Genomic DNA, 17,529 nt, shown 5'->3' on the forward strand with positions numbered 1-17,529 from the left:
CTGAAACTTGCACACAGGACACCCATGCCACGCACACTTGGGACTGCATTCATCAGGGACGTAGACGTGGAGGGCCCGGGGAGGGCAGGGGGCTTGGATAGGTAGCCGTGGTCTTCCAAGTGGGTTTGCTCTGGGGATTTCCCTGGGGGCAGAGGTGTGTTTGGTGTCCTTGGCTGGCTAGCTGGTAAGGTAGTTTACAGGTCTGCTTCCTTTGCTTTAAAAAAACAACAACAAACTTTTCTACTTAAAGCCAGAGTTCAACATTTGAGGGGGGAAATCTTGAAACAAAAAACGTTTCTTGAATTGGAAATGGAAGCTTTTTTTCACAGTCCTTCTGGCCCCGTGCACCTGGAGCACCTTTGGTGACACGTGGCTCAGAACTCCAACTATAAAATGTTTTTCTTTTGCCCATTTTAATTAGGGAGGAGAGCCACCTCCGCCCCGCCCCAGAGTAGCTCATCTGCCAACCCCGGCCCCACTTCTTCATGGAAGGTTCAGGCCACGGGACAGTTAGACCTGCACTGTGGCTGAAAGCACGGACCGGGAGGGCTGGCCGGGAGCAGAGGCTGGACAGCTGAGCGCGTTTCTGCCAGTTCTGGATTTCCGTAGGAGACACAGCAGCAGCAGCAGCAGCAGCAGCAGCGACTCGGACGTTGGGCCCCAGGGCCACTGTGTCCTCTGGGGGCCGGGCCGCGGGCGCACAGACTGGCCTGACCGTCAGTGGGGCGCAGCGTCCAGCGAGCTGGGCGAGCCGGGGCCAGCAGGCTCCGCGGAGCCGGCCTGGCGGGGGCTGGCGGCGGCGGCGGCGGCCTCGGGCGGGCCGGGCGCTGGCCCGGGCGCGGTGGCCGCGGGGCCCTGCACGCCCTGGCCGCACACGTGGTGGTGCCGCTCCCAGTCCCGGTGCTGGCAGAAGGCGCCGCAGTACCGCGCCGCGTTGCAGCCGCTGCAGGTCTCGCTGGCCCTGCGCCCGCAGTTCCAGCAGCTCTAGACGGGAGAGGAGCAGTCAGGGTGGAGCCCCGGGGTCCAGCCTGCCGCGGTCACGCCTCGGGCAGCCAGGGGTCGCGGAAAGCCCCGCACTCCGCGGCTGCGCCGCTCCGGCCCCCTCCCCCGCAAGGTGCCCGTTTGCCCCCGGGGCCGGGGCCGGTGGGAGTACTGCCCCGTCCCCGTCTGCGCGGACACCCGGGCTCCCCGGGTTCCCACCTCGCTGGAGTCCTCCTGCTGGCTGGCGGCGGCCAGCGCGTCCTCCGAGGCCTGCCTGCGCGCCGCGGCCAGCGCCCGCTCCATCCTGGCGCGCTCGGTGCTGATGAGCTCGTGCGCCTTGCGCTCGGCGTCCGACACGGCCTTCTGCAGCTCGGACATGGCCTGGCGCTTCACCGCGTTCACCGCCTCCTCTGCGGGGAAGCGGCGGTGGGCAGCTGCGCGCCGTGGGCCCCGCAGGGCAAGGACCCCGCCCGCGCAGCCCGCCCGCCCGCTCACCAGCCTTCCTCCAGATCTCCTCGGGCATGCAGCTGGGGAGTCCCCGCGGCAGCAGGTCCCGGGCGGCGTCTGAAAGGGCCGGGCCACCGTCACCCTCTGCCCCGCCACCTCCCTCCAGGTGGCAGGCGCTGCGGGGGTCCGGGTGGGCCTCGTCCTTGCCCCGCACCTGGCTGAGACCCCCCCACGCCCACGGAGCTGCCGAGGGGCCGGGTGGGGGGCGGGGGGCCCTTCTTGGGGTCCTCGGAGGCGTTGTAGCGCCGAACCCAGCGGTTGAGCTCCTCCCGGTCGGCTTCCTGGCAGCGGCGCAGGACGGTCAGCGACCGCCGCGTCTTCTCGGCCATGTCCATGATGCAGTTCAGGAGCTGGGGGTGGTGGGAGTGGGTGGGTGGGCACGGCCGGCGTGTGCTGCCCAGCGCAGGCGGACCCACCGCGCAAAGTGCCAGAGCCCAACTCAAGCTACCATCTGCTGCGATGCTCCGCAGAGCTGACCGGAAATGGCCAGGCAGGCTGGGGGAGGTGGGCCCAGAAACACCCCGCCCCGCCCTAGCTCGTCCAAGCCACGGGTTAGCCTCAGTGCCCTTCGCCCAGACTGGACACTCACGTTGTTGAGGTGCTTCCATTCCTCGGCCCACTCTCGCTCCGTGAGCCTGTGGTCAATCACCTCCTCTGGTCGCGCCCCATGCACCCCTGGAAGGGCAGGTGGACATTTCAGGCCCGGCCCGTATCCTCAGTCCCTGCCCTTCCCTCAAACCACGCCCACAGTTCAGGCCCGGCCCACTGCTAAGTCCCGCCCACTCGTCAAGCCACGCCCACTGATAGGCCCGCCCATACAACAAGCCACCCACTGCACCGGCCCCGCCCACATGCCAAGCCCCGCCCACTGCTAAGTCCCACCCACACATCAAGCCACGCCTGCTGCCAGGACCCGCCCATACAAGGCCACCCACCGTGCTGGCCACGCCCACAAAACAAGCCACGCCCATGTACCAGGCCCCGCCCATGCTTCTGACCAGACCAACACCCCAAACACCCCAGTCCCGTGCTCTCGCTCTGAGCTCCCCTTTGTCCCTGCGCCCCCAGCCGGACTGTGGCCGTGCCCACGCGGGAGGATGGAGGGTGACGAAGGATACCCGGCACCAGGCCTCTTGCCTAGTGCCCTGTAGTGTAAAACCAGCTGGAACCAGCTAGCCCTGGCCTGACCTCTGCCCTTTCCTGACCTTGGTCCAGCCAGGGTCCCCCTGCTCAGCCCCCACCAACCCCGAGGTCAGATGTCCCTGCACCGCCCCCACACCCTGGTGTGCTGCTCCTGGTTAGACTCGCTCAGGCCCCGGTGAGGGAGGGCAGTGTGGGCCCCACCCAGCCTGCACGGTTGGAGGGGGCTGCCTAACTCCTCCATGGCCGGAACCCTCTTCCCAAGGGATGGAGAAGGCAGGCGGGCATGGACCACTGGTGTCCATGCACGCGGGGAAGCTGAACTCAGACCCATGGGAGCCCTGGGGGACAGCACGGCAGTCCCCCGCTCAGCCCCGCCAAGCCACCACCCCACACCCCCGCCAAGCCACCACCCCACACTTGGACTGGACCCTGTACAGGTGCTCATGAGAGCTCACTGTCCCTCAGAGTCCAGGCCTCGGGCCTGCAAGTGTCCACTTGTCCCGGGGTCTTACTGCAGAGGGCTCACAGCTCCTCTCACACCTCCTCTCCCTCTCCCCTTCTCCCTCCAGGAAGACAGGCCCCACAGCCGAGAGCTGTGTGTCCAACTCCGTCCCACTCCGCTGGGCATCCTGGAGCCCTGGCCTGGCCGTCCCCAGGCTGTGGCTGGAAGGGCGGCTCCCCAGGCCCTGTATGCTCAGGGACCCTGGGGACCTTCTGGGCACCACTTCCGCAACCTGCCCCCTGGATGCTCCCTGAGTTGTGCTCCCACGGTGCTCCCGCAGGCAGGCTCTGTGCTCCCGCAGGCAGAGGCACTCACCCACATGCCGATAGTGCTCACGCAGCTCTCTGGGGTCCGGGTGGCCGTAGGGGTTGCGGAAGTGGTGGGCCATGGCCATGTCCTCCAGGCAGTAGTGGGGAGGGGGCGTGGGGTGTGGCCCGTCGCTGGGGCTGCAGCGCTGTGCAGGGCTCAGCGTGCAGGGCCGTTTGCTGAGCGGGTCGGGGTCTGGGGCGTCTCGGTCGCAGCCGTTCTCTTTGGTCCTAGTCCGAGAAGCAGTGAGGTCAGGGGCTGGCCCAGCTCGAGCCACGGACACGGGTCCAGGGAGTGGGTTAGGGTGCCAATGGAGGGAGGGGGCATGAGCCACAAGGCTCAGGCCCTCGGTAGGCCCCCACCTGAGGCTCAGCAAGCTGCCTCTGCCCAGTGTGGGCTCCTGGGGCCTGGAGGCCTTTTGCTGAGGGCCACAAAGGGTGCCCAGCTTCCACGGGCCAACTGGGCCTTGCATGCAGCTGGACAGGCACCTCAGCCAGGCACTAGCCAGCTGCTGCTCTGAGCCATGGCCCCACGGAAGGACGGTGACACTGTGGGACCTCTGGCCCTGCTCCCACCCTGGTCGGCCCAAACCTGGCCAGCAGGGGTCCTGTGTGGGCAGTTGCCTCTGCAGCCTGTGGGCCTGGCAAGGGCTGGGACCGGAACACCTTCCTAGGGACGGCAGCCAGAGAGATGGTGCAATGGGCAGGGGTCTTGCCTTGTGTGCGACTGACCCAGGTTCCGTTCCCAAGCACCGCCAGGAGTGATTCCTGAGCACAGAGTCAGGAGTGAGTGACCCCTGAGCATTGCTGGGTATGACCCAAAAAGCAAAAAAAAAAAAAACCAAACAAACAAAAAAACAAAACAAAGAAATGAAAAGCAAGACCTTCCTGGGGAATTGCAGGCTGAGTACTTGCAGGGCAGGAGGGGTTCTGGGGTACGGTGGGGCTCTGGGCCATGACAGGATTTTGAGAGATAATGAGGTTCTCGGGGCACAGGGGCCTGGCAGGTAAGGCAGGTTCCTGGGGTGCCATGAGGATCTGGGCCTATTCCTGGGTACGGCAGATTCTCGGGGAGCGGCGGCGTGGGGGAGCAGGCACACCTGTCTGGCGTCCTGCGCTTGCCATTCTCATGGGCGTCCAGCAGGAGGTCAGAGTCGGGCGGGGAGGAGGCCGCGTCGGCGTCCAACAGCAGGTGGTCGTGCTGGGCCAGGTACTGGGCGGGCGTCTGCTTGGCCAGGCGGGCACAGTGGGCCAGCTCGTGCTGCAGCTCGGGGAGACTGGCCTGCGGGGAAGGGGCTGCTCTGGGCATGCCACGCACCCCAGGAATGGCCGGTGATGCCCTTGTGTCGCCCACTGCCCACTGCCACTCAGGCCGCTGGCCGGTCTGCCTGGCCCTGCAGCTGCGTGGGAGGGTCACAGCTGCTGGGCTGCAGGCAGGGGCCTCCAAAGCCACCACAGGTGCGTACGCCCCTGCCTGCCCACGGCCAGTGCATTTCTGGGTTGCCCGCACGGGGCCTGCCATTGTTTGGGGAACTGAGCACGGGCCAGCCACCATCTGTGGGGCGCAGGAGGGGCAGGAACCGTGAGCGAAAGTCCCTCTCGCCTTCCACTGGCCACCGCACGGGGCGGCAGGCACCGCAGTGGAGGGCGTGAGACACCTGGAGTCCTGGCCAGCTGGGAGCACCCCCGGGTTCTGGAGAGGGCCCAGCCCGCAGAGGGAGCGAGACCCGGGGCGCCTTGTGGTGGGGACACCCGCCCACAGAGTGGGCAGAGACCCAAGGCTGGGCTTACCCTCCTGTCTGGCTGGTGGGGCTGGCCGCGAGAGCCCTGGGCCCCAACACCGTGCCAGCTGCAGGGGAGCCCAGGGCACTGGCCCCTACAGGAGTCGGGGGCCTGCCGGGGCCCACTGAAGGGGTGATGTCCACGTCCCCCGTGTCCTGTGTCCAACACAGCCGGGACTCGCAGTTTTGCTTCTCTGCCCTCTGACCCCTGCCCCGTCTCCCTGGGCAGACTGCCCCGAGGCGGCCCTCCTGGCTGCTGTAGGCCCCAGACCCTGCCGCCCGGGCGCAGTGGCCGCTGCTCCAGACCGGAGGCTCCGGCCTCGGGGCTGAGGCTTGCCAGTGGCCTGGAGTCGGCAGGGCCCTGCCCTGGCTGGCCGGCCGCTGGCGGGTCCGGGGGCACGGGAGCTGCTCACCTTCAGGAAGGGGATGACGAACGGGCGCAGGGGGAAGTTGGTGGCCTCCTGCAGCCGGGAGTGGAAGTCCTCGATGGTCAGCGTGGAGTTCTGGGGGGGCACGCGGTCAGGCCAAGGCGCTGCCTGCCAGCCCCCCACGCCCCCGCCCGCCCGCCCGCCCCCACTCACCACGAGCCCCAGCACCAGGGACCGCACGCGCGCCCCGATCTCGGGGGAGATGTCGCGGCCGAACTGCTGCAGCGTGGTGAGGAAGCGCTTGAGCTTGCCCAGCTGCCGGGCGCCGCAGGCGGGGGGCAGGTGCTGTGGGCACAGCATGGCGGTGGACGAGGCGGCCGGCCTGCTGCTGACCCCATTGGGCGTGGCTGGGGCCCCACTCAGGACTGTGGGCGAGTGGCCACCGTTCATCACTGCAGAGAGACGGTGGGCGGGCGTGAGAGCCACACGACCCCCAGGACACTGCGCTGACCGTCCCTGCCCAGAGGGGCAGGTCCGCCCTCCCGGACCCGGCTCTGCTCTGTGCAGTGAGGCCAGGCCCGCCACACTGTGGGCCGCAGGGTCCCCCAAAGGCCAGGAAGCCCCTCCCCAGGAGTCCAGAGAAGTGTCCAGAGGCACTGCCCACGGAGGACGGGGCCCGGGAGCCCGTGCTGTCTGTGGATCGCTGAGGCCCAGGAGAAGAGCTGGTCAGGACCCCGCGCCACCTCCCTGCCCCCAGTGCCCCTGCCCTGACTCCCACCTCAGGACTGATCTGGGACTGCAGCACCCTGGGGTCACCCCAGGCTCAGACAGCCCCACACCCCTGTGGTCAGTGAACAGCCTTAAAGCCCGGCTCTTCCCAGCTGCAGACGCTCCTGGGCCTGGGGAGGTAGGAGGGACAGTGGGGTACAGCCCCAGCCCCTCAGCCTGGCAGCACCAGCAAGTGGCCACGGAACCCTATAGGCCTGAGCTCCTCCTGCCAGCAACACTGACTACCCGACCCCTGCAGAGACAGCCAGGGGCCCTCCAGAGGCCGGCATGGTCAGGGCTGGCTCTGGATCCCCTGGGTCCCTCTCGCCCCGTCTGGGCGGTGAGCAGCTGCTGCTGAGTGACCGGGCGCAGTGGCCAGACAACCTCAGTGACCGGCTTGACGCTTGTGGCCATGGTGGGCACCTGCCCCTGGCATACAGCCCCTCTGTGTTCTGGGAGCAGGACCCACACAGAGGCGCTGGGCTGAACAGAGCCAGCTCCTGGGCCCAGCACGCCACTGTCCACATGTGGCCTGGGCACAGGGCATCGGGCGTGAGAGTCCACTGAGGGCAGCAGCTGTCCGGGAGGGAGGGACCCAGGGTGGGCACACGATGTTCACGGGCAGGCCCAGCCACGGTCCTTCTGAGGACACAGACCCACAGGCGCCGGCCCCTCAGTTCTGAGCCCCTGAACTTGCAGGCCCACAGTGGCCCGTCTGGGAACCCCCACTGTGGACCCCCACGCAGCCTGTCCTGCTCTGGGACCCCACGCAGTCCCCCACCCTGGGACCCCCACTCAGCCCATCCTGCTCTGGGACCCCCACACAGCCCCTCCTGCTCTGGGACACCCAAGCAGTCCTTCCTGCTCTGGGATCCCCACTCAGCCCTCCACCCCACCCTGGGACTCCCACGCAGCCCCTCCTGCTCTGGGACCCCCACGCAGTCTTTCCTGCTCTGGGACCCCCACGCAGGCCCCCACCCTGGGACCTCCACGCAGCCCGTCCTGCTCTGGGACCCCACGCAGCCCCCCACCCTGGGACCCCCACGTAGCATATCCTGCTCTGGGACCCCCACACAGCCCCCCACCCTGGGACCCCCACGCAGTCCCCCACCCTGGGACCCTCACTCAGCCCCTCCGGCTCTGGGACCCCCATGCAGTCCTTCCTGCTCTGGGACCCCACGCAGCCCCCCACCCTGGGACCCCCACACAGCCCATCTTGCTCTGGGACCCCCACTCAGCCCATCCTGCTCTGGGACCCCCATGCAGCCGCCACCCTGGGACCCCCACAGCACCCAATGCTGAGGGTCTGTCTGCACGGGAGCCCCGACCCTTGCCCCCCAGTGTCCGGAGGCCCCATGCCTGCACCCAGGCACACAGATCAGGGCATGTGTCCCCCATGTGCAGGGCTCGTGGGCGCAGGGGTCTGACCGTGGCCACATCTCCGCTTGTGCCCCTGGCCTGAGCACCCCAGGGAGCCCTTACCCGCCGCTCGGTCCACCCGTGCAGCCTCGGCGCTTGTCACAGAGACTCCGAAAATAGCCCTGGCCACAGGGCCTTCGCGCCCAGAACAGGTGTGTTACTAAGTTAGACCACACACGTGTCCCGCCGAGGCAGGGGACACGCCAGCCCTGGGGCTGGGCCGAGGGACCCAGCCGCCCCCCCCCCCCCCAGCCCTGACCAAGCAGCCAGAGCATGGGTGGGGAAACTGAGGCCACGGGGGGCTGTACTCACAGAGGCAGACCATGGACCACTTCAGGCAGCCGTGCAGACGGCCGGGCGGCAGTGGCAAGGCGGGCCCGTCATCGGGATCTGCAGGACAGAGGGAGAGGGGTCAGCAGGAGCGAGGGGCCCAGCCCCCGGCCCCGGCTCTGCTGAGCAGGGGCCAGAACACAGGGTTTCAAGGGCCTCGGGCCAAGGCCTCTTTCCAGCAGGGTGTGGGGCCACTGCTGCCCACCCAGGGCTGGACGCTGAAGGACAGCTCTGGAAGGACGTGCAGGACGGGACTGCCCGGTGAGAACAGTCTGGGGAGCCCCTGGTTGCCCCCACACCGTGCCCCCCCATGAACTCGGGCTGCAGCCCAGGGCCAGTGCCCGGTCAGCCTGTCCCAGGGAAGCCTCCCAGAGGGACACCCAGGAGGGCAGTGGGACGCAGGGACCCAGACGGGAGCCTCACATCTGCCCTCGGTGCCTCCACGGAGGGTCGGTGCCGGGAACCCAGCCCCCTGCGCCCGGCTCTGAGACCTGGAACCAGCCACTGTACTCACTGGGTTGAGGTGTGGAGGGCGCCTGTCTTATGGCCCCGTGGGTCGAAGAGGGTGTGGCCCGGGGCTGCGTCCTCAGCTCGGCGGGTGAGTCTGGCATGGCTGCAGCCTCGTCCGGTCAGGCTGCAGGGATGCAGGCAGGAGTGAGGTGGGCCAAGCATGCCCACGTCCACGTGCCGCGGCCGTGTGCTCAGGTGGTGGCCAGGACACAGGCCTTCCTCCCCCCGGCTCCCAGCAGCCCCAGAACCGAGTGTGTCCCAAGTCCAGGAAGGAGACCGGGCCACCAGGGCACAGGGCAGGCCGCGTGTGGGTGTCCCAGGGAGGGCACGGCACCAGCCGTGGGGCGTGGCCAGTGCCACCCTCCTGCCGAGCAAGTCCCAGGCCAGCCCAGGTACGGTCACTCTTGGGCCGAGGCAGGCCCCCACCTGCCCCCAGACATGGCTCTGAGACCCCGGCTGGCTGACCAGCAGGACCCCGTCCTGGGCGGGCCCGACGGCTCCGTCCCAACGCAGCGGCCAGGCCCCTGTCTTCAGCGTGAGGATCGATGGCCCCCCAAGCCTTCAGCACTGGGATTTGGGGGGCTCGGCTGCCAAGGTGGGTGGGGTCTCTGCCCCGTGAGCTACCAGCAGACCCCACTGCCCTGAGTGGGCTGCCCCACAGGCGGGAGGGGGTGGGGACCCGGGGCCGGGCTCTGCAGACACCTGCTGTCCCCCAGCTGCAAGCGCCACCCCCCCCCCCCGTCCCCTGGCACTCGCCGCCTGTCAGGGTGATGGCTGGGCACACGTGTGCCGCAGCTGTGCCTGGGACACGCGGGAGCTCAGGCCCCGGGGCCCCGCCAGCCCTTCATGGGACAGGGCTGGGGCAGGGGCCCGCCCCAGGGGTGCCAGCCAGCGGGCAGGGGTCAGGGGCTCGGGGACATGCCCTCCGCCTTGCTGCCCCTGGGGGCCCGGGAGAGCTGACCTGGGCAGCAGCTGCCTGGGCCCGGCCATGTCTCCAAGACCAGCAAGCATCACAGGCGGAGGGGCAGGGGCCGCAGCAGAGGGGCCCCTCGGACTGCACCGGCTTGTCTGTGAGGGCTGGGGGTGGGGCAGGCCCTGGGGAGGGGCCACCCCCGAGTCCTCGTGTGTCTCTGCAGCCCTGGGAGCAGGGGCCAGGCAGGCCCGTCTCCCATGTTGGCCACCTGCCCTGCCCGGCCCCTCCCATCCCCCACCCCTGCTGCCCACTGCCCCCGGGCGCCAGGTGTCCCAGACTGACCCAGGCCCCCGACAGAGGAAGCTGCCAGCCCAGCTAGAGCCGGGGAGAGCGTGGAGGGTCCGGCCCACCCACCCCTGTCCACAGTGCAGCTGCCCTCCAGAACACTCTGCAGGGCTGCTACTCGCAGCCTGGGCTCGTCCTCCTGCCCTCTCTGCTGCCCCCGTGACCCCACGGCCGGGGAGGGGCCAGGAGATGCATGTGAGCACGCCCCGCTCTGGGCACTGGGCAGTGTGGTCTCAGACCCCAGCGGCGCCCCTGTCTCCGCCCCCTGGCGCCGTCCCATCGCGATTCTCTCACTGTTGAAGTGTCCCCACGGGCATCAGCCCTGAGCTCTGCGGGGAAGCTCCCAGCAAGACCGTGGGCTGCGAGCTGGCCTCGTGTGGGGTCAGACACCACGCGGCCGAGGAGGCGTGTGTGCACGGCTGCCGTGTAGCCGGGCCTGAGGCTGCTACGTGCGTGCATGCAAGTGTGTATGTGTGTGTGTGTGCTGATGCACATGTATGTGTACTGCCACTCTTGTGCTTGTGTTACACATTGTGCATACATGCGTGTGCGCACACGTGTGTGCATATGCTGTAAGTGCGTGTGTATGCGTGATTGTGTGTGGTTCACTGTGCACGTGTGTGCATGCTTTGCCAAGTGCCTCTTTCGCCCTCCTGCGCTAGCACAAGGTCCAGGGGCCAAGGTGTTTGCAGACAAGTGTCCAGGGCTCGGAGGGCTGGAGCGATGCCAGCTTGTCCCCCACGGACACCAGAGACGCCCTGTCGCTGACCCCGACTCCCATGAGGCAGCTCCCGCATCCTCTGCCCCTGGGGGCACTGCTGGGGGCACCGTCACCCCAGGACACACGTCTGAAGGCAGCTGGGGTGGGGGCGGCCAGGGGTACTCAGCTGCTGCCGCACGCCGAGCCCACGCCCAGACGTGCCCCTCAGGGCACCCTCTGCCGTGGGTCCCCGAGGGAACGCTCCCCTCGGGTGCAGGGGGCCCCTCACGCTGGGGGCCGCCAGTCGGGCACAGGGGGTGGGCTCCCCGCAGACCCTGCACTCAGCCCTCGGGTTCAGGAGGGTTCCAGAGGCTGCGTGCCACTGTTTATGTAAACAGGTAAATTGTTCCCTGCCTCAATTACAAACATCTGCCACATGAACGAATGCCAATTAGCTCATCCTGCTTTTAATTACTTCGTTAATCACACCCAGCAGCCGGGAGGGGCCAGGCAAGGGCCTCAGCCCTCCCCCGCTGGCAAGGGCCCGGACCCACTGCTTCCGGGTGTGAGGTAGGTGGTGGCATGGTGCCAGCTGGGGTTCCCTGGCAGGCGCGTCCCTCCCTTATTCCCCATCACCAAACGGCTACCCCGGCCCCAGCTGCTCCTGGACGAGGAAGGTCTTCAGGGTGGAGGTGGTAAAGCCCCTAACTGGTGAGCTGAGCCCCCAGCCCCACCCCAGCCTCCTCTCCTCCCACAGCCCCACTCCCCACCGCCCCTCCCCCCTTGTGGTCCCCGCAATCCCAGCACGTTCCCCGCCCCCGTCCCACCCACAGCACAGCCCACGGGCAGGCCAGGTGGGCATCGGGCTGCTCCCAGCAAGTCTGAGCCCTGAGGCACAGCTGGTCAGGGTGCGAGCGTGCACAGGCGGGAGGGGCACAGCCCTGGATGCTAGCAGGCCCCGATCCGGGCTGGCCCCTGGGGCGGCGTGAGGCGTCCCCTGGACAGGCTGCCGCCCCTGCCAGGCTGTGTCCTGCGCCCGGTGCCTCTGGAGTCCCCCAGCCAGGGACTGCCACTGCGCTGCCTGTGACCAGCCAGTGTCCTGGCGGGCCGTGTGCAGCTCTCTGAGGGGCAGGAAAGACACAGGTTGGGAGGTGCCACTGGCCAGGTGCAGAGAAGCGTAGGCAGGTGGGCCGGGCCATGTGGGGGAGGACGCCTCTGTGCACAGGAGCTGGTAGGGGACAGCAGGTACAGGGCACCTGAGCCGCCAGGGAGCAAGAGGGGGAGTGGCGGGGTGGGGGGTTTGGGTCCCCCCAGGTGAGGGGTGGGGGCCGCCCCACATGAGTGAGTTGCAGGTGGTACTGATGTCCCCCAGAGCTTCGTGGCCCCACCGCGTGCTTCTCTGGACCCAGAGTCGCTTCGCTCAGGACCGAGAGCACCGCAGGGGGAGCACCGAGGCAGAGAGCTGCTGAGCAGCGCGGCTCGCTGGGCAAGCCCAGGCCGCGGTGTCACACCCGCACCTCCAGCTCCCGCACCCCGGTCCCGCCTGCAGCCTCGCAGGCCCTGGGGTCGCAGGCCTCCTTGGGCGGGGGCCAGGCTGTGGAGCTGTGCCCCCCGCCCCCACCCAGCCCAGCCGTCTCCGTCCTCGGCCCTGGTGCATCAGCGGCTGTGGAACACTGTCCCCGCTTGGGGCCACTCACCCAGGTGTCCCCCGGTCCACAGCTGGGCCACAGGGCTCGGGGCCTGGGTGTCAGGAGGGTCTCTCGCCCCCGCAGCCCCTGTCTGTGTCCCTGTTGGTGTGCCCTCATGGTCCCCAACGCCCCCACCTGTCCGTCGCTGGGCTGGGCTGGGCCTGGGCTCCCCAGCCCGTCCCTCCCAGGGAGGAACAGACCCTGCCCCTGTCTAGTGTCCCTTGTCCCTGAGCAGCTGCCCGAGGCCCATGGGTAGGGCAGGAACGGGTGCTCACGGGTGCATCCAGGGCGCCACCGCGGCTCACCGTGGGCAAGGCTGCTGTCCACTTGGTCACATGTGGCGCCCTGGCTCCCGCCTGTCCTGGAACATCGCCCAAACCCAGGACCCCACCCGCTGCCCCTGGGGAGTGGGGACCCAAGGAGCTTCACAGAAACATCCGGAACATGATCAGACGGCGAAGCAGTGGGGGAGGGGCGGACGTGAGGGAGAGGAGTGTCCAGAGCAGCCCCTGGGTGGCCGGCCACAGCAGCTCTGCTGGACAGTCCAGAGATGGACAGTGACGAGGCTGCAGGGCTGCGACTGGGGGGCGGAAAGTTCTGGAACAGACGGCGGCAGTGGGCACACACGTGACCTGCACCAAGGGTGAGCAAGACAAGGCGGCAGGCCCCATTCCACGAGGGTCTGGAGGCCCAAGGGCCACGTGGGCACCAACCTCAGGGAATGACAGCGGACACCCTGAGGGAGAGTGCATGGAGAGGGCCTTGCACGCAGCCCACCCAGGCTCCACCCCCACATCCTATAGGGTCCTTTGAGCACCCGCCAGGAGTGGCCCCCGCACATCCCTGCTGTGACCCCAAAAGTCAACAAAACAAACCCAAAAACAACTGTCGGCGAAGCCAGACAGTTGCGGAATCTCAGCCCTAGGGGCCACTGAGCCTGGGGCACCCACGGCGAGGAGAGCAAGGGTGGACAGAGGGCCCCAGCAGGAGGGACACGGGGTCCCAGACGGGAGCCACAGAGGGGGAATGGCATCTGGGCATCCATGGAGAGTGTGGCCACGCGTGTCCTGCAGGGTCTGGGCTGCGTCCTGCCCTGCCAGCCGGTGGTGGGCACGGGGACAGTGACAGGCCTGCCGACTTCACACATGCTGGGCTCAGAGGGGAGTGGGAGGGGCGCTGCCCACAGTCCAATTCCCTGTGACTGTCCACAGGTCCCTGCTAGCCACAGCACATGGACGTTCTGCTGGTTCTGAGAACTGGCCAGAGGCCACAGGACGGCCCCAGCCATGGCTCCACTGGGCCTGTCCGTCCCCGCTGCCCGCTGCTGGACGTGCCTGGGCCCCAGCACTGTCCTGCGTCTCTCGTCCTCCTCAGGGACGAGCCAGTGGCCTGAGAAACTGTCAGCTCACGGCGCAGTGTCCGCTGGCCTGGCTGAGCAGCAGGACGCCTCCACGCCCATTCTGCCAGATGCTCCTCCGGGGGATCCCCAGGGCAGGCTCAGGGTACCTCTGGAGACCCTCTCACACGCCCCTTCCCCTACCTGCCAGGCTTCCCTGCCCAAGCATGGGGGGTGTTTGGAGCCACCGCCGCTGAGCCAGAGATGAGCACTGGCGGTGGGCTGGGCCATCCCTCGGGCCAAGCGCGGCTGTTTTCCCTTCAACTCCAGAAGCACAAAAGGCCCAATCACTGCTCTGTAGCTGCAGATGGGGCAGAGGCAAACACACACAGAAGCACACGCACACACACGCACACGCACACACACACACACACACGCACACATATGCACACATATGCCACTGACCCCCGCCTGCTCCCCCGCCTGCACCAGACCCCGCGGCCAGTGTGCTTCCTGACTGAGGCACAGCCCAGAGGGGCTTGTCCCGTCCATCCTGGGCTTGTCCCACACTGCCCACTGCTACTCCGGGGGGGCAGGGGTGGGAGGGGGAGTCCCAGCACGAGCTCCGTGGGAGTTGGGGTCCCAACACGGAAACCCGGGGAGCAGGACCCGGCAGGCTGCCTCAGGGGGTCCCTCTGTGCTGCCCCCCCAGGTCTGCATGGGCCTCCAGGACAGTGCTGGGCCTTGTCCCCCTCTGGACACTCAGCCTTGGGGTCCCCACAGGAGACAGTAAGGGACACGTGCAGAGGACAGGTGCTGAGGCCGGGGACTGCACGAGGACAGACTGACCCAGCTGTGCCCCAGCCTGGCCTCCAGAGGCCCATATCTGAGCAGCATGGCCCCAGGTGGTCGAGGACATGGCTCCCTCAGAAAAGTCCCTTGGTCCCCACAGAGCCAGGTGAGGTGGGTGGGGTCTGCGGGCTCCCAGGGTCGGTGTGGTGGTGGTGTGGGCGGCAGGGGCCTGGCTGGCCCAGCAGCACACGTGGGGAGGTCAGTCTCTGTGGGGACCAAAGGGTCAGGCCAGTGTGAGGGCAGGTGAGCACTGGGGACCAAGTCTGGCAGCTCTCCATGCCCAGGGTGTGGCTCTGAGTACATGCACACACACGTGCACTTGGCTGCACACAGGGACACACATGAACACACACAGTGGGCACACAAACACAATACACATGCACACATGTAGGGACTGTGCAGACATGGACACATGCACACACACGTGGACACATGCAGACATGAACATGGGCACACGGCACACATGTGTGGATGTCAGACATATGCACACACAGACACATTCACATGAAAACAGTCATACACACATATGGGCACATACACACATGTGGACATCACACATGCAGATGTGGACACAAGCGCAGATGTACACACATGTATGAACACACACGCACTCACGTGTGGAGCATGCACATACAGGCACATACATGCACATATGCATGGACACACATGCACACAGACAAGGCACACATATGCACACACGTGGACACACACGCATGGATGTATGCACACACAGACATAGGTATACACATGCACACATGTGTGGACGCTTACACACACAGTCACTTCTTCCCCTGACTGCAGTGAGAATTCGAATTGATTGAACAGGACAGGTGCCCCGCTCTGCCCCGGGGGTCTGCTCAAAGGATCCTGGAGAGGGGACACCGGGAGAGCCCCAGGACACGTGGCCCCCTGCTGGATACATCTCTCCTCGATCAGTGCCCATGGTGGCACATTCCTCGTGGAGGAAGGGAAATTAATTTCTTCCAGTCAGGCAGAAAGGAAAGTACGTGAACCAAATCAGAGCGGGTGGGGACTAGGTTATGCGGGTAACCGGGGGACAGGGAAGGGGTCCTGACCACAGGTCAGTGGGTGGCCGGAGGCAGCCCAAGGCATCCGTCCCTGGCCCCCAGGCCACCAGCCCTGCTCAGCCCGAGTGGCACAGAAGCCAGGCTGGGGGCAGTGCCAGGGTCCACCAGGACCCTCGCAGTGCAGCTCCTGTCCCACGGCCCAGCCACGCTTTCTTGCGACGGCAGATAGGAGCGGTCACCACCCCCCTGCCCGCGGAGCGCAGGCTGGGGGCACGGTGCCAGCCCTCCCAGCGTGCCCAGGCTCCGGGCAGCCTGCCCGCCCACAGGTGAGGACCAGCCCAGTCTCCCCGAGTCCGAGCGTGGGAACTTCCTCCAGCCCCGCAACAACTTGTGAGCTCAGCCAGGCCCCACACCGGACGCATCCTTTGTCCCCAGCCAACCCCGTCCGCGGGGTGGACGCTCTGGTGTGCAGGAAGCCCACACCCAGTGGGGCATCATGAGGCGCGTCCTGGCCGCGCGGTCGGCGGCCACCCAGACCCGGGCCAGCGGCCACGGCCGGGAGGCGGGACCGGCAGAGTCCAGCCCACGCCCGGCCTCACCGCGGCCGCGCAGACGGGGCTCCCCGGCCCCCCGCGGCACCTGCCCGGCGGCGGCCAGAGCGGCAGGACCCCCGGGTGGGGCCCGGGCCCTCCCGCCGCTGTTCACCCCGGCCGCCCCGCCCGGGGCTCCTGCAGGACTTCGCCCGAGCCCCCGGCGGCGGGAAGAGGGGCGGGGGGAGCCGCTGGACCCGCCCCCGCCCCCCGCGGCCCCTGGGGGGCCTCAGTCCGGCGAGTCCGGCGAGTCCGGCCCGGCCACCCGCGCGGGTCCCGCGCGCCGCAACTTCGCGGGCGGGGGCGGCACTTACGCTCCGGCGGCGGCTCCGTCCGTCCCGGCGGGAACAAAGCGCGCGGGGCCGCCGTCGCCCGCGCCCGCCGCCCGCCGCCTCCGCGTCGGCTCGGCCCGCCCGGCCCGCCCGGCCCGCCCGGCCCGGCCCGGCCCGGCCCGGCCCGGCCCGCGCGCCGCCACCTGCGCCCCGCGCGGCCTCGCTCCGCCCCGGGCGCGGGCAGGGGAGCGGCGCGGCGGGCGCGGGGCTGCGCGCGGCCGGCAGGGGGCGCCGGCGGCCGGCCGGACACCTGCGGGGGCCGGGAGGTCCCTCGCCCGGGACACCTGGGGGCACCAACTTGTCCCCGTGCCCAGACACCTGGGGGCGGCCCGCGCCCGGACACCTGGGGCCAGTCCGAGCCCCGACACCTGGGGCCGGCCCGCGGCCCGACACCTGGGGGCCTGGGGCCACCGGCAGCGTCCCCGTGCTGCCGGGAGCGTGTCCCCTTGGCTGGTCTGGACCCCTCCAGCCCCAGCCGGCCAGGGACACGGGGCGTTTGGGGTGGACTCGGGCCTCCCTGCCCTCCTAGGTCCACCCCAGGGCACTGGCAGGGTCAGGGGCAGCTGCACCCTTTCTCAGGCTGCAGGGGCCTGGCAGCAGCCCCTCCCCAGCCGACCTACAGAGCTGTGACCAGCGTGGCAGGCCTGGGGATCCGGCGGTGGCATAAAGAGCCCTGCCTGAGTGCCGTCCCCTTGGCATGGTCTGGGAGCCCAGCAGTGAGCCCACCCCCACACTCCTCCCAGCACTCAGGGAGGCCCTGTCCCACCTGCTCAGACCCCAGGTTTTGGGGGTTGGGGGTTGGGGTGAGGCCCAGGCCTGGCTGGGACTCAGAGCAGGAAGCTAGTTTCCAGGGCCACATGTGATACATTCAGGAAGCTACAGTTTCCAGAGCCAGTGTGATACATTTGCATGAGAATGGTTCTAAAGCCACAGGCCACCAATGCCACCAGCCATCTGGACACAGAGTCCACCCAAGCATGCTGAGCCAAGACTCAGAAGGCCTGGAAGCTTCAGGCCAGACAGTTCATTGGCGGGTGGGGTCAAGAGCGAGGGCACAGAGTCAGGACAGCCCAGCGAGGGGTCCCAGAGCCCAGAGGGGAAAGGCGCCCCCTGAGGAGAATGAGCCAAGGA

At 68.2% G+C, this 17,529-nt stretch overlaps 1 protein-coding gene across 1 annotated transcript; it reads right to left on the bottom strand.

Moving 5' to 3' along the window:
* Positions 1 to 626: 626 nt before the first annotated feature.
* Positions 627 to 16,444, bottom strand: CBFA2T3 (CBFA2/RUNX1 partner transcriptional co-repressor 3). The gene is made up of 12 exons (XM_056135584.1): positions 16,381 to 16,444; positions 8,619 to 8,738; positions 8,087 to 8,164; positions 5,801 to 6,039; positions 5,633 to 5,722; positions 4,539 to 4,720; positions 3,449 to 3,669; positions 2,078 to 2,163; positions 1,643 to 1,838; positions 1,477 to 1,545; positions 1,201 to 1,391; positions 627 to 984 (listed from the first exon to the last, which is right to left on the bottom strand). The coding sequence occupies exons 2-12, from the start codon at positions 8,713 to 8,715 to the stop codon at positions 718 to 720; spliced, it is 1,716 nt and encodes a 571-aa protein (XP_055991559.1). The 5' UTR covers positions 8,716 to 8,738; positions 16,381 to 16,444; the 3' UTR covers positions 627 to 717.
* Between the last annotated feature and the right edge of the window lie 1,085 nt (positions 16,445 to 17,529).

This window comes from Sorex fumeus, unplaced genomic scaffold, assembly GCF_029834395.1.
Source record: "Sorex fumeus unplaced genomic scaffold, SorFum_2.1 ptg000122l, whole genome shotgun sequence".
Taxonomy (NCBI): domain Eukaryota; kingdom Metazoa; phylum Chordata; class Mammalia; order Eulipotyphla; family Soricidae; genus Sorex; species Sorex fumeus.